The sequence below is a fragment of the Macaca mulatta genome, chromosome 2 (assembly GCF_049350105.2).
Source record: "Macaca mulatta isolate MMU2019108-1 chromosome 2, T2T-MMU8v2.0, whole genome shotgun sequence".
In the NCBI taxonomy this organism is placed as follows: domain Eukaryota; kingdom Metazoa; phylum Chordata; class Mammalia; order Primates; family Cercopithecidae; genus Macaca; species Macaca mulatta.
This window is the reverse complement of record NC_133407.1, coordinates 3,676,202-3,691,421: the sequence shown is the minus strand read 5'-3', so window position 1 is coordinate 3,691,421 and position 15,220 is coordinate 3,676,202. Positions and strand designations below refer to the sequence as shown.

At 54.4% G+C, this 15,220-nt stretch overlaps 1 protein-coding gene across 5 annotated transcripts in view; it reads right to left on the bottom strand.

Moving 5' to 3' along the window:
* Positions 1-4,196: 4,196 nt before the first annotated feature.
* Positions 4,197-15,220, bottom strand: part of XXYLT1 (xyloside xylosyltransferase 1) — a 197,002-nt gene continuing 185,978 nt past the window's right edge. For 4 of the 5 annotated variants that reach the window (XM_077990737.1, XM_077990736.1, XM_077990734.1 and 1 more), the window contains one exon: positions 4,197-7,382. In XM_077990737.1, coding sequence (XP_077846863.1) covers positions 6,986-7,382 — 397 coding nt within the window. In that variant the 3' untranslated portion in view covers positions 4,197-6,985. 5 annotated transcript variants of the gene reach the window in all.

Genomic DNA, 15,220 nt, shown 5'->3' with positions numbered 1-15,220 from the left:
AATCTCCATCTCCCGGTCCAGTCCATGTCCTAGGAACAGCAGAAACCCAGCAGGGAGAGGCAGCCGTGGTGTGGGACTGCAGTACAAGGGGTCTGGGTGCCAGGGAGATAGGGGGAGTCCCCGCTGAGGAGTTTCAAGGCCTGTGGGGCAGGAGGATCCTGGGGCCCCTGGGGAAGGAGGCTGAGCTGGGGAAGGAGGCTGAGCTGGGGAAGGAGGCTGAGCTGGGGAAGGAGGCTGAGCTGGGGAAAGAGGCTGGAAGGGGAGAGGCTGCCGTGGCTTCTTGGTTTGGAGAGAAGGTGAATTTTCCTAAAAGGAGGGACAGGATGAGATGGATCTAAGCTTACCCTGAAGCCGCCTGCCCGTGACCATAACCAGGCACTTAGAGTTTTCAGTGCACGTGCCCACCTGGCCTTGGAAGATTACAGCTGGTCGTGTCGCTCTCTGTCGCTCAGACAGAAGAGGATTATGCGCCTCCCTGACAACATGCCTTGAGAGCACAGAAATTCACAGACACCCAGCAGGCACTCAGCCCTCTCAGCCCTCAGGCTTGTGCCTGTGTCAAGCCATTCTGGGCCTTGGGAAGTGCCAGGGCCGGGCTGGGTAGGCAGAAGAGCTTCCTGGTTTTGCCTGAGGTGAGGGAGAGAGGCTTTTCCTGAGAGAAGGTGGCGGTGCCCAGTGACAGGATGGGTGAGGGTTGAAGGCCTCACTCCTGGCCTTCACCCCACGGCCACCCTAGCTCTGGGGCTCTGTGTGGGATTGGTCGAGGCTTAATGGACGAACGCCAGGCTCCATCCATGAGACGGCTCGAGCGTGGGGTCGGATGGCCATGGCACTCCCCTGGCAGGACTTCACGTCACAGGGCTCTGAGGAAGCTCAGCCATGGCCGTGTCTGCCCTGGCAGCTCCCTGCGGCACCGGGTCGGGCTGGGGTGTGAGGGAGGGAGGTATGTCTAGAGACTCGAAAGTTCTTTGCTATGAGTTATCTCACCTGCTACTCACAGCAGTCCTGGGAAGGCGGCCAGATCAGGAGCTGGTTAAATTCTCCCCGCTCACAGAGGTGCGCCCGCTGGCCGCAGTCAGGCGGTGAGGACAGGCCAGAAGCCAGGGCCCCTGCCTCCCTGTCCAGCCTCCTTCCACAGCGGCGTAGGCCACTCATGCGGAGGCAGCTCTGACGCGGGCCACACGCGCTGGAGGGCTTCAGTGTATCTTGGATCACAACGTGTCAATGCAAAGAGACACGTGAACAAGAGCACCGTGGTGGAGAGAAAGTGGGGGCTCATGCCGGTGACTGTAGGGGTGGGGGCCAGGTCTCGGGGGAGTAGCTGGCACCACTTAGTCAAAAATGAAGTATCTGCATAGCTTATGATCTGGAGGTTTTGTTCCTGGATATGCAACACGAATTCTCATCGGGTCTGTAAGGAGCAAGGACAGGGATGCTCACGCAGAGTTACTGGGGTGGGGGTGTGGTCCCAGGCTCCACAGGTATCCATCAGTGCACAGTGAGCCCGTTGGAATGGTTGTCTGCTTGGGGGATGGGAGAGGACTGTGGGAATAAAAGGGAATGAAAAATGAAGCGAGAGGCCCCTACAGAACACAGTGGCGAGCGTGGGTCCTGAAGTGAGGGGGAACTTGTCTTGCTCCATAAGGTCCGCAGGCTCCATGCTCACGTGGTCCCGCACAGGCCTGAGCAGCAGCGGGCAGATGGCTGAGGTGCGGGCTGGAGCAAAGCCCTGCATTTCAGGAAGGGAGGCTGGAGGGCAGCCAGCTTTGGAGATGTGCAAAGGCCCCTCCGCTCTGAGGCTCCACGGATGAATGGCCTTCAGCGAGGCTGCTGAGTGTGTCTGCGTGGTGGGACACCTCTTCCCCCTCAGAATGGGGGTGCCAGTGGAGATGCTCTGAGCTGAGCCAGCCTCAATTAAACCGGCCTTCCCTTCACTCTAGAAGGTGTTTTGTTCTTTGCAAGCTCCTTGGGGAGTGGCTGGCTAGTCCGCTCAACATGCCCTGCAGGGCAGCTCAACCTTGTCTCCCCGGCTGAAGACTGGGCACTTCCCAAGGTGAGATCGGTGGGACATGGGACTTTCTGCTGGGGGGGACCCTTTGGAAGGTGGTCACATAGCTGAACGGAACAAGATGTTAGTGGGCATAGCTGTCAATGGGTCATAAGCAGAGAGGTGAGGGCTCCCGGGGTACGGCTGATTCTCTCTGGATTTTAAATGCGCCTCTAGAGTTGGTCTGCATCCCTCACTGTGCCTATGGAGAATGCGGGAGGAGGGAAGTGTGTAATGTGTATTTTGAGAGAGTTTTAGTCTGCATGGTCATGTCATGAATCCTAAGTGGGTGAATGATGAGTTGAGGTCTGGCAGTTTCACATCTGATCTGAACTCTCTTCTGTACCCACCTGTGAACCCCAATGGATGCATTTGAAACAAGTGTTTCCCCAAACAGCTAGGGGCAGGGATACTGCCCAGGGATCTGGTTCAATCCCTTAGCTCCTTGTTTTTACAGATGAGGAAACTGAGGCCCAGAAAAGGTTTATCCGAGGACTCGTGACAGGTTAGCTTTGAGCTGAGGCAGCCCTGCCCCCACCTCCTGGACACACCCAGCAAGTTACCCGTGGACTCCTGACAGGTTCACTGTGAGCTGAGGTAGCCCCCGACCTACTGGCTTCTGCGGATGGTGCAGCTAACAAAAACTGGACAGCTTACAAGCATGCATCTGTTCATCCATGGGGTTACGGAGATGCTACCGACACATTTCATGAGCTCCAAAATGGCTGTAATTTATTATTTAAAAAGAATATTCTAAGTAATAATGGTTAGAATTCCCTTACATCTGTATCATTTCACAGTTTACCAAGCCCTTACACATCTTTTCCTCCTTCCGCACTCCTTTAAGGAGCTCTTACGAGTGTCTAGAACTAGGGAAAGAGGTGGCCTTGCCTGTCCAAGATGGCCAGGTAGTGAGGGCAGGATGTGGACCCAAAGCCAGGCCTTTGTCTCTGGTGTGAGGCTGTCTCTACTACACCACCTGCGTGCTTGGAAATTTCTGCTCCCTGCCAACCTCCAGATTTAGCCCAGCCCCTGGGCCTCCCATATTAAGACCAGCCAGGAAGTGTTAAAATTAGCAGAGGTCTGGCCTCTAGTCAAAGCAGGTGCCAAGTCACAGCTGCACTTACTACCTTAACCTACAAACTCCTGGTGTGCTCTAGGCTGGGGCTGTGAACCAACATGTCAGGCTTTGACTTGATGAAACGCTGCTGAAGGAGAGGCTGCAGTCTGTTTGGTTTGACGTACATAGAAAACAAATCTCTTCAACAAGACTGCGCCATCATCACTTGTAAGGTGGACTTTGTGTATACACAGAAGATGACAGTAGCTGAGAAATGAAAGCAGGGTCTGGAGCTGCTATTATTAGATCGCTTTTATTTGGAGAACTGGGGCATCCACAGGGAAAGTTGAAGACCCAGAGGCGACTCAGCCTGGATTATGTGTTCTTATGGGTGACATCCACCCTGGCCAGCCAGGAGCTGTAAGCTGGCCAGGCTGACACTCACCTGCAACTGGGGAGAAGGGATGTGGCTAAAAATGTATAGCATTTATTATCTTATTATAAAAGTAATATTCAATGTGGAAAATACAGAAATATAGATGAAAATAAAAAGCACCTTAATCCTAGTGCCCAGAAATGTTACCTTCTCAGATTTCTGTTCTCCTCATAGGTACAGGCATTTTCCCAAGAGTGGGTTTCCATGGCGCAGGTTAAGCACAGCACAAGGCACTAGGCTTGCAAGGCAGCGACTGTAACAGGACCCCAGTCAGGAGCCGGCACTCCACGACGTGTCAAGCAAGGCAATGGCGAGGCACGGCAAGCCCCGGTTGCTCCGTCGGCGGGCCAGAGGGCCTGTGCAGCGCTCTGTCGGCGGGCCGGGGGGCCTGTGCAGCACTCTGTCGGCGGGCCGGGGGGCCTGTGCAGTGTTCCATTGCCGGGCCGGGGGGCCTGTGGAGTGCTCTGTCGGCGGGTCGGGGGGCCTGTGGAGTGACAGTCTGTTGTGCACTGTGGGGTTGGAAGGTCAAGGCCACTGGCGATGAGGGAAGCTCCTGGGAGGTGAACTCAAAAGCAAATGAAGGATGTTGTTTGGCTTTTGCCCATTTTGACCAAGCAGCTTATTTTTTCTTGCAATAACAAAATACACACATAGCTATAGAAACAGTTTAATCATGAAAATGATCACAGGAAAAATATCTTTATTATTGTGAGTCTAAAATTCTTTAACCTTTAGCTCACTTTTTTCCCATTGAAATAATTGTTTTTTTTAATGTGGCGTTTGAAACACCTGTTTTTAGAAGTTGAAATATAGCAGAATAGACTCTCTCTTTATACATATGTGTGTGTAGGTATACATCTATACATACATACATGTGTGTACATTGATATACATACACATTTATATATGTAATTTAAAAAACAAAATTAAGATCATATTAAACATATAATCTTACATTTTGCATTCTTTATTTAATACCACATTATAAGCATTTCCTGAGGCATTACATATTCTTTAAATAATGCCTAAAGTATTCCATTATACGGATGAAGCATACATTATTCATCTACTTCCCTATTCCACTTTTTTTTTTAAGACAGTCTTGCTCTGTTGCCCAGGTTGGAGTGTAGTGGCGTGATCTCAGCCCACTGCAGCCTCTGCCTCCTGGGTTCAAGTGATCCTCCCAGCTCAGCCTCCTGAGTAGCTCGGTGTGCACCACCATGCCCAGCTAATTTTTGTATCTTTGTAGAGACAGGGTTTTGCCATGTTGCCCAGGCTGGTCTTAAACTCCTGGGCTCAAGAGATCTGCTGGCCTCAGATCCCCAATGTGCCGGGATTACATGTGTGAGCCACCACGCCCAGCCCCTCTTCCACATTTTAAGTTGCTTCCAATGTTCTTCTACTATAAAAAATGTTGTAATAAACATATAGTATATGACTCTGTCCATATCTCTCACATTTTCTTACAATCGGCTTTAGACATAATGACCTTCATGAAGTTTTCATTAATATTATCAATAGCATAATAGATCCCCCAATACAATGGCTGGTGCGCAGCAGGCATTCAATAATTGTTAACTATAAATAGGAAATCAAGTAGGTGAGAGAACAGACCAATTCTGTCCTAGCAGAGGGCTGGGAGAGAAATCTGCTGTTCCTCTTCAGGGAAGGATGTAACTGGGCAGTCTGGGGTAAGAGGGATGAGAAGAAATAGGGATTCTTTTGCTCCCAGGTGCAGGTGGACCTGCCAATACCTAGAATGAAATGATTATTTGGTTTGAAGCAAACATGCCAATAGTACACTCTCTGATACCCTCTCAGATGTGCCTTCTCCTTGGTCCTCAGGGATCTCCTGTAGGCACTCACCTTCATCACAGGAGGCGGGGGGAGCTGAATGGCACTGATTACACACTTGAATCAGAGCCTACATGCAGCTGAAAACTGTGATCAGAGAACAAACAACATGAATCACCATGTTCTCAAAGATTATTTATTAGCTATCCTCACTCATGGGAAAAAGATAGAAAAAGGTAAATGAAATTGAAACAACACAAGATGAAAATTCCACAGCATTTCTCTAAGGACCTCAGCTAGATGACACAAATGGACCCCCGGGGCTTTCACGTCTGCAGCCTACTTACAGGGGGACCCATCAGAAGAAACGAGGCTTTAATTTCTGCTAAGGTCTACGGTCTAACGTGGTATGATAAGGGGAATTTTTAAACAAATAAACTAGAATGCTTACTAGCCCACGAGTAATGTCTCTTCCAAGCCCACATGGTCACACTTGTGAACTGCTGGGTTCCTTTTCGTTTTTTGCTTTTTTGAGACGGACGTCTCACTCTGTCGTCCAGGCTGGAGTGCAGTGGTGTGATTACAGATCCGTGCAGTGAACTTCTGGACTCAAGCCACCCTCCCACCTCAGCCTCCCAAGTAGCCAGGACAACAAGCACAAGCTACCAAACCTGGCTAATTTTTAAAATTCTTTGTAGCGATGGGGGCCTCACTGTGTTTCCCAGGCTGATCTCGACCTCCGCGGCTCACGCGATCCTCCCACCTCAGTCTCCCAAACTGTTGGGATTACAGGCTTGACCACTGTGCCCGGCCTGGGCTCCTTTTTGGAATGAGTCTTCCCGGTCCAGACAGTCTCCTGCATGTCCTTATGGTGGCCAGTCTCTGTTCTTTGAGGATGAATTTGCTTTCTGAGTAGAGTCTGGTCACCTGGAGCTGGTTTGGTTAAATAAAGGATAATGGGGTTCTGGGATGTAGCTGGGAGATAAAAGCCGTAAGTGCTCTAATAATGAGCTAAGTTTTCTTATGCAGGCCCCAGTGGGTCCTCACGTCCTTCCCCAAAGAGGCGATCTTGAAACGTACACCAAGTGACGTGGTCATCAGGAGAATACGCGCGCAGCCTCCCAGGGTGAGTATGCGCTAGGCTGGCATTCGTTTGGAAGCTTAGATACTGGGTTGGTCATTAAAACCTTGGCTGACCTTACCCATTGGGGGCTTGATGGGTGCTAGAGCAGGACTGTTTGTCCTTTCTCGAAAAATGGAAGCCTGTCAATTTAAATTAAATTTATATTGGTCCAGAAGAGGCCAGGTCTTAAAGGATTTCCATTCCTAGAGGCGGACAGCAAGGGGGCCCCCTTCTCCCCTTCCTTCTCTTCAAGCGCTTGCTTCCTAGCCCACCGGAAGATGCCCATGCGTGTCCTTCATGTCACCTGCTCCCTGAAGGAATAAGGCCCCAAGCACCAGCAGTGCACAGGCCAGTCCTCGGCGGGTGGCCTTAGCACAGTGACCTGCCCGGCAGGAGGTCTCAGCACCTTAATCACAGAACGCCCCTGCAGTGTCTCTCTAGCGGGTCAGACACTGCTCTCAGGTCTGTCTGGAGCCCTGTCCTCCCCCCAGATCTGGAGGCCCCGGGGGCAAGGCGGGGGTGCGCCTAGTCCTCCGGGATGGGAGTGTTGCAGTTCCCGTGGTAGATCTTGACGTGGCCTTCACACCGGAAATAGGCCTCGAAGACGTCACTGTAGCCATGGTCCCTCCACCAGGTGCACAGCTGCCGGTTCCAGGTACAGTCCAGCACATGGAAGAGCCTGGGGTGCTCCATGCCAATCATGGTGAAGAAGTCCTGGTCCCCGAGGTGGCCGCGGAAGTGGTACTTGTCGGCCAGCTGCTGCACCTGGGCCGGCTCCAGCAGGCGGCTGTAGAGCGGGGACTGGCGCATGGCCTCCAGGTTCAGCAGCATCACCCCGCTGTTGAAGCCCGGCAGCCCCTCGGGGGGTGGGCCCCCAACCCTGGTCTGGGGGTTCTCATGGCGGAACTGCCAGAACGTGTGCCTGTGGAGACAGAGGACAGAGTTAGCCCAGTGTGCAGGGGGACCAGCCTGGCGGCTGCTGCCCTAGGTCTTCACAGCCAGCCTGCATGCAAACGCTGCAACATTCTGGGGTGCAGGATCCGCATCACTACACCAGCACGTGGCAGAGCTGGGACCTGAACCCAGGGCTCTGGACCCCAAGCCCCAGATTCTTTCTACCATCCTCTGCTACGTCCTCACCACAGCCAACATTGGTATTGACTGAGGATGAACAAGGCGCCATACTAGACCGGCTTACTTACTCCCCACACAACCCCAAGGGATGGGCGCGCTGAGATGATACATCATTTCACAGCCAAGAAAACCGACGCACAGAGAGGTCAAGGTATTTGCCCAAAGTCACACACCTAGTAAGCAGCAGACGCAGGGACTAAAGCCAGACAATCTGGCTCCAAAGTCCACATTCTTCAGATAGCAGCAATCTAGGTAGAACTTTCCACCCCCTTGTCTTCATCTGTGATCTTGAAAAGGAGAAGGGAGAGAGAAGCAGGGGACGCAATCCTGAATAGACATCTAGTCAAGACGCAGGCAGCTGAACCCAGACTGCAACCAAACTGTTTTCTGCTTTACAACAAGGCTCATTCATTGAACCCCAAGCCTGGCACTTCAGAAAGGCTGGGCAGAAGCTGGGGAGGCCTGTGGCAGCCCAGGGCACACCCTGGGTTAGGGTGAAAGACAGCTGTAGAAGAGCCAAGTAGGATGATGTCTACTTTAGAAGGAATGTCACTTCAATTTTTCTCTCAGCAGATTTAGAAACCAATCTAGGTTCACCGTCCAGGGAGTGTTAGCCTCTTCTAGGTCCTCTACCCCAACGCTTCCATCTGCAGGAGAGAAGAAAGGCCTAGACACCTCCCTGTGAGTGCCAGGGTTAAAGCACTGCCCTGTCCTCCAGCCTCCTTAATATCAAAGCCTTGTGTGTGCTGCAAGGGGTGTGCAGACGGAGGGGAGAGGCATCAAGCCCACCCCCACAGAGAAGGGGCCACAGCAGTCGTGCCTGTGACCTGGAGGAAGGAGGAACATCGGGAGGCCCACCGTGGCAGGGACAGGCGTGGGAGTGGGTCCTCACGGGGGGGAACGCATCATGGCAGAACCAACTCTGCCTCCCACCCTGGAGATGCTACCGCACCGGTCCCCCGCAGACAGACTTCCCCACCCAATCCCAGGATAGCATCCGCGTGATGAAGCAGAAGGCACAGGGGAATAAAACCAGAGACCCTGCCCATGGCCCTGAGCCACTTCTCAGCACCAGCACATTGCTCCGCGTCTGGGAACAGAGGAACCTTCCTCAAAGTCTCACATATCACAGAGAGTGCCGAGACGGGGAAACGTTCCCTTTGGACATTCTTACAGGGGAATCCACAGGTTCACTGCTTGTGTTGTGCTGTGACTGGCCTGTGAGTGGAACGGAGCTCTGGTGCCTGCCTGGTGATAACAGTCTTGGCAAAAATAAGCTTCTCAAGGAAACTGAGATGCTGTCGTCTTGCCACAAAAGCCCGCGGTGAGGGGGTCACACGGGGTTGGGATGCAGTGTGGCAGCTGTGTGTTTACTTTTCCCTATTTCTTCCCAGTGGTTCATTTCAGGACCAGATTATAAACCAGCCAAAATTCTACCAGGCAGACCAGGGCACCACAACATCATAGAGGAGGAACCCTGTGACTAGGGGCAGTGGGTGCTTTACCACCAAGGAGCTCGATTTACCCTTCGAGGGCTGGGAACAGAAGCATTTACCAAGGTGGAGCAGAGACCAAAGGGATGGAGGGCACGACAGGCAGGGAGGCAGAGCCTGTGCCCGCCGAGGTCCTGGACCACCTCATGCTCCACGGAGCCCACGCATCCATCTTTACTGTCCCCGTCTCCTCTCTTACTCCCCGGAGGACCCAGGAGGGAGAAGACTCCCCCAGCTGGGGGTGCGGCCCGTGCAGTCTCTTGTGTCCACAACACCTCAAAGGGCACCAGCACAGCAGGGCCCCAGGAAAGATCACGGGGCTGATGAGGAACGATGGAAAGGCTGGTGTGGGGTGAACCGTGCAGCTACGGATGGCGGGTGGGAGCAGAGCGGGCAGGACACTGACGACACGATGCTGCCACTGCGGCACCTGCAGTTTCACTGAGCCCTCAACCTCCCCGCCAGATCTACTGTGGGGCTGAGTGAGGAGCAGGAACCACGGAGAGGCTGCTCAGATGTCTTAAATGGTTTCTACTCCCTAGCAAGTGGGGAGCAAAGAGGCCGCCCCCAGCCCCAGGTATCCTTACCAACCTCAGCAGGAAGGCTCCCAAATCTTCCATGTCTGCAGCAAGGAGGACAAACAGTCAGCCAGCGCTGAGCTCGCTGGGCTCAGGAGATGGGGCCAGAGGCAGAGACAGGAGGACGGAATATGCCTCCAGGAGAAGGCCACGGCACAAATGGTTCTTTGGGGACAATGCCCAGCACCGCCACTCAATCAGGATGAAGAGGTATTTGATGAGGAGGAGCCAGAAATGACCGGTCTGGGCATCAGCCTGAGAAGGAAAGGAGGGACAGGAAATTGGGCGTGCAAGCTGCCCCGTGTGTGTGCTGGGGCAGAAACACAGCCTGAAAAGGAACAATGACTGTCTCCACCCAAAGCGATGTTCAGGGAGTCCTTGTTCAAGGCGTCCCTACCATCCCCAAATGAACCCAGACAGACAGAGCAGTCACCTGGGGGAATGGCAGGTTTCTCTGGCCTCTGCGTCCGCTGGTTCTCGTAGAGGAATCACATGAGCCTTAGGGCAGAAGGAGTGATACGGGGTGTGGACAGTATCAGAGCTCGTGCAAGGAACTTCTATCCCACAGGAAGTGGCCTAAACACGCAGTACCGCCAATGCCTCCAACGCAACAACACGGCGTGGGTCACAAAGCCCTCCCACACTCTCCACCTTGGCTCCCTCTCCCTGGCAGCCCAGGGACATTACTGTCTGCATTTTTGCAGAACGGGAACAGAGGTCCTCAGTTTGTCGCAGGCAGGGCTTCTGATCTCTGAGGTCCCTTTGATCTGCCTGCCTCGGATTCCACGGGCTAGGGTTCCAAGGAGGTGCGCTTGGATTTCAATCTTAGTTCTGAATTTGGGTGGCACAGGCCAAGGCCAGGGCACGGGCGACAGGGCGATTGGGTGACGCGGCTGCTGCTGGCACGTTAGGAACTTGGGGCTCAGACCTGAGGCCTCTTCGAGGCAGGGCACTGAGTGTCCCAGACCCCTGCCCTTCTTCACAGGGGCCTGGGGCTGACGACGTATATTCAGAGGAAACCTTTGTATAAATGCAGGTATTTGGTTCTGAGTCCTGGAGCATCCAGAAGTTTCTCTGACTAACCTCCCCATGCCCACAACCCAGGCACTTTGCTCTGTCTGGATTGGTCTAATTGTCTAACCACTTGGCCTGTGGAGAGTCTTGTTCCCATCTTCCATAGTTACCTGGAGACCCACGGTAGAGGGGATAAGCCTTTGTCGCCCCTTTAGAAATAATTTCAACTGGAAAACAAGCCCCCACGCAGACAGTCCCTGGTAAATACTGGGTCTTTCTAGAAGTCAAGGAGGCCCATTGGGAAAATAAAAATTAAGAAGCTTTAAGAACATTCTTCCAGTCATAAATATATTTTCTAAATTTTTAATATTGAATGTAACTTAATAATCACAAAAAAGTATTACAAGCTAGTGAACTAGCTTTCGTGAAGAAAGCCCATCTTTATGGAAAGGGTTCTGAAGTCATTTGGAAAAGCAAAGTTACTTCCTCGCTTCAGGTCTTTCCCTGATGACCACAACCAAGGCCGCTCTGCTAAAGGGCTCTCGAGAGACCCTGGCTGGAGAATCTAAGGCTCATCCTCCCCTGTAAAGGACACACGTGGCCATCCACACTCCCGCCTCCTCCTCCTGCCACTCCAAACCACAGGCCCTTTTGCCTCCGACTCTTCATGATTTGTTTTCTCCTGCCCCTTTCTCAGCTCCTCGGGCCGAGTTCACCAGCACCACCTCCAAGAGGGAGGAGGCGAGGATGGGAACACACTGAGCCAGGGCTGTCTGCACAAGACTCTGCAGGAAGGTTCTAGAAGCCTGTGCTGACTCAGGCTAAGTTCAGGCTGTAGGCTGTCAGGCAAAGAAGGCTCCATTTGAGGTCTGAGATTCAGCACGCGGCCTCGCCAGGTGTACCTCTGGGGCGTCCTTCAGCCTCGAGAGCAGTCGCTGAAGGGCCAGCATCTGGGCCTCTTCCCGGAGGAAGCTCCCGGCCTGGAGGCTGTGCAGTCAGCGAGGCCCAGAACCAGGAAACGCGATTCCCCTTATACCCATGCATGCGCACCAGGCCCAGTGAGCTCTCGTTTGACGTGGAAGGACCTTATTTTCCAGTCATCTGAGATTAGAGGCCAGGAGGGAAGCGACACTTGGCAGCTGCCCAGCGCTTCATCCACGCCAGCCAGGTCCTCTGGGGTGACCCAGGGATGTTTCAAGTCCACCCAGGCCCAGAGGCTCTCTGGACACCCTGCGCCCTGGCTGGCTGATGCCGGCTAATTTCAGACCAATGTCCCTGCATCTTGGTCCTACCTGGAGCTGAGGCTGAAGTTCTGTGGGGCAGGCTCGAGCTCTTCGGTCCTTTAGGGGAACCACTGCCCGGCGGTATCGAACTGGAGACACGGACATCCTGGAGCTGCAGGGCCACCACCGAGTTCTAAGTGCCCGTGTCCCTAGAGCAGTCCTTACTGCCAGCTCACAACTGACCCTTACTAGGATCTCTTGATAACAAGACCTAAAGTAGGCTGAGGTCTCCAGCTCTACTGGACAGAGAAGGTAAGAAGTGTTCCCAGGCCAGGAGCGGTGGCTCACGCCTGTAATCCCAGCACTTTGGGAGGCGGGGGCAGGTGGATCACCTGAGGTCAGGAGTTCGAGACCAGCCTGGCCAACATGGCGAAACCCCGTCTCTACTAAAAATACAAAAATTAGCCAGGTGTGGTGGTGCGCGCCTGTAATCCCAGCTACTCAGGAGGCTGAGTCAGGAGAATCGTTTGAATCTGGGAGGCAGATGTTGCGGTGAGCGGAGATCGCGCCATTGCACTCCAGCCTGGGCGGCAAAACTCCATCTTGGAAAAAAAAAAAAGTATTCCCAACGTCACACAGGCCATTTGCAGTAGGACCAAGAGAGGCTCCTCATAGAGACACGGTCTACCAGAGCCTGAAAACTCTTAGGGACTCCTGGTTCGTGTACCCATTGTGCAGATGAGGAAGCTGAGGCTCAAAAACTGCCCTGCCCAGAGTCACACTGCTGAAAGGGCAACCTCACATTTCCAGGCAAATCATTTATGCTTTTCTACAAATGCCTCTGCCTGGAAAAGGGAACTGCTGCCTCCCACTTGCCCAAAACAAGCCCTCTGGTGAGGCAAGGCAGCAGCGCTCAAAGCCAGCCTGCCAGGAGGCGCAGAGGCTGTGCTTTCCTCTCTGGCAGGGCCCACCTCCTCCAAGCTCACCACGCTAGCACTTGGAGGACAGCTGGGTGCCCGGATGGCTGGGGGGCCTTGCCTGGGGCAACAGGAGGGACATTAAACAGGTGGCAGGCATGTGCTTGCCCTTGTCTGTGGGACCTCATAAGAAACATGTGCTTGTTTTCAAACCCCAGCCCTCTTTAAAGGCCAGCAACGGAGTTTCCAAACCACACCATCCCCAGAACTTGGACAGGGCAAGCGGGGGCGAGGCAGGGCTGCTGCGTCACAGGCTGCGTGGGCACTGGGGTCGGTGCTGGCTGCCTGGCAGGAGAGGGGCACCCTCTCCGAACACTGAGACCCATAGAGACCGTGGAGGGAGGCGCACCGCAGAGGGCTTCCCCTCCAAGCCCTCCCCCAACATGAGCCACAGCCCCTCCCCTCCAGAAAGAACCAGCACCACGGCCTCCGCCTCCTGGAGCCTCTGCCTGCGTGCTGGAGGCTGCCAGTGCCCCTGCTTTGCAACTGTTTGCATCTCTGTACTACCCGCATGGCCTGCTGAGAGAACAGGGGTTCAGGGAAGGGAGAGGGCACGGAGGAAGGTCTGGGGGCGCAGGGAAGTGAGAAAGGAGGCGACATCTGCTGCGCGGATGTGCACATGTGCACAGCCTTAATGAGGACAGTGTTACCACCCACCCCAAGCCCACCTGTTCGTTCCAGGAGAGGAAGACGCCTGCACGGGGTCACGGCCGACTGCGACACAGGCACTGGAACTTGACCACACGTGTTCTCAGAGTCTGCGTTGTTTTGAATTACGCCACGCAGGGGCCTTTGGCGGGAGGAGGGACAGTCGTGACAGGGCGGGCACTGGGGTGGCTAGTAGACGAGCCAAGCATTCTGGAGAGGTGCCCCTGCTACAGCCTGCACGGTGGGCCTATTTTTACCTAAAGGCCAATGGGCTCTGTTAGTTCGCTAGGGCTGCCATCACAAAGTACCACCAACGGGGCGGCTTCAGCAGCAGAAAGGTGCTGCCTCTCAGTTCCGCAGGCTGGAGGTCCGAGATCACGGTGCCGGCAGCTGGCTCTGTCTGGGCTGAGAGGGAGGGTCTGCTCCAGGCCCTCCCGTCACTCCTGGTGGCTTGCTGGGCGTCTGGGATCCTGGGAGAGGCATCACCCCGCTCTCTGCCTTCATATTCACATGCTACCTCCCTGCATACACGTGCCTCTGTGTCCACATTTCCGCTTTCTATCAAGATGCCAGTCATACGGATCGGGGCCTCCCCTACCCCAGCAGAACCTCATCTCAACTCTTTACATCTGCAATAACCTCATTCCCACAAAGGGTGATACTCAGAAGTACTGGAGGGTAAGACTTCTGCAGAGGAATTCTGGGGGACACACTGCAACCCACAGCACTCTCCAGCAATGAAGACGGAGGACAACACCACAGCTCACCATCTAGGGACTCCGAGGACACCTGTGGGGACTAGAACTGCTCTCAGCGGGTGGGGACAGAATGACCCACAGTGGGCAGGGCAGTCCCTGTCCAGGAAGAGGCAGGTGTCAGTGGCTGGGGAAGGGCAAAGCAGAGGGATGGGAGATGATGTGGGGGGCGGCACAGGGGCCCCAGCAGAGAGATGTCCAAAAGCTCCCCCTGCAACGTCTCCTGCTCTTACAGAGACATGCAGGGACACCTGAGAACACACCGAGCTGACAGAAGAAAGCAGTGAGCGGTCAAGCAAATGCTGCGAGGATCACCTACTGCACCTGAAGGTGGGGATGCACGTAGAACCTCCCTGCTCTCCCCTCTGGAAACCCGGCTAAGGGGAAGAGAAGATCCTCCACGTGAATTTGCCGACGGGGGCAGTCACAAGGTGAAGAGGGAGCGCCTGCAATCTCGAACCAGAGGCAGTGCTGCAATAACATGGACGGGATGGGAGGATCCCCCCAATGAGCTGGGCTGGCTCTGCTCTGATCGGTGTGCTGACTGTGCCCAGCAGTGTGCCCTGAGGAGCAGCCCTGACTGTCCCTGCGGGTGCTCAGCTTCTGTAAGGCTGTTGCTGCAAACGCTCCTCCCCACCCAGGCTTAGGGTGTGGAAGCTCCTCAGCGATCAGCCCTCATCCACCCAGCCAGCCTCCTGGAGTCTGGAATGATAAAGGTGACCCACAGAGTCGGTCTCATTCTCAGAGCTGTATCAGCTATGACCAGCCCATCTCTGTGGGGCCCTGGAAAGCTTGGCCTGGGGCTGAACGTCATAGGGGGTGAGCAGACCTGATAGCAAGGCCTCTGACCTGGTGCAAGGCAGCCCTTCAGCCTCCTGCAGGCCTCCGTTTCTCCAGAGCCCTGCAGAAGGGCAGCTGGCGGGCCTGAGGCCTCCACA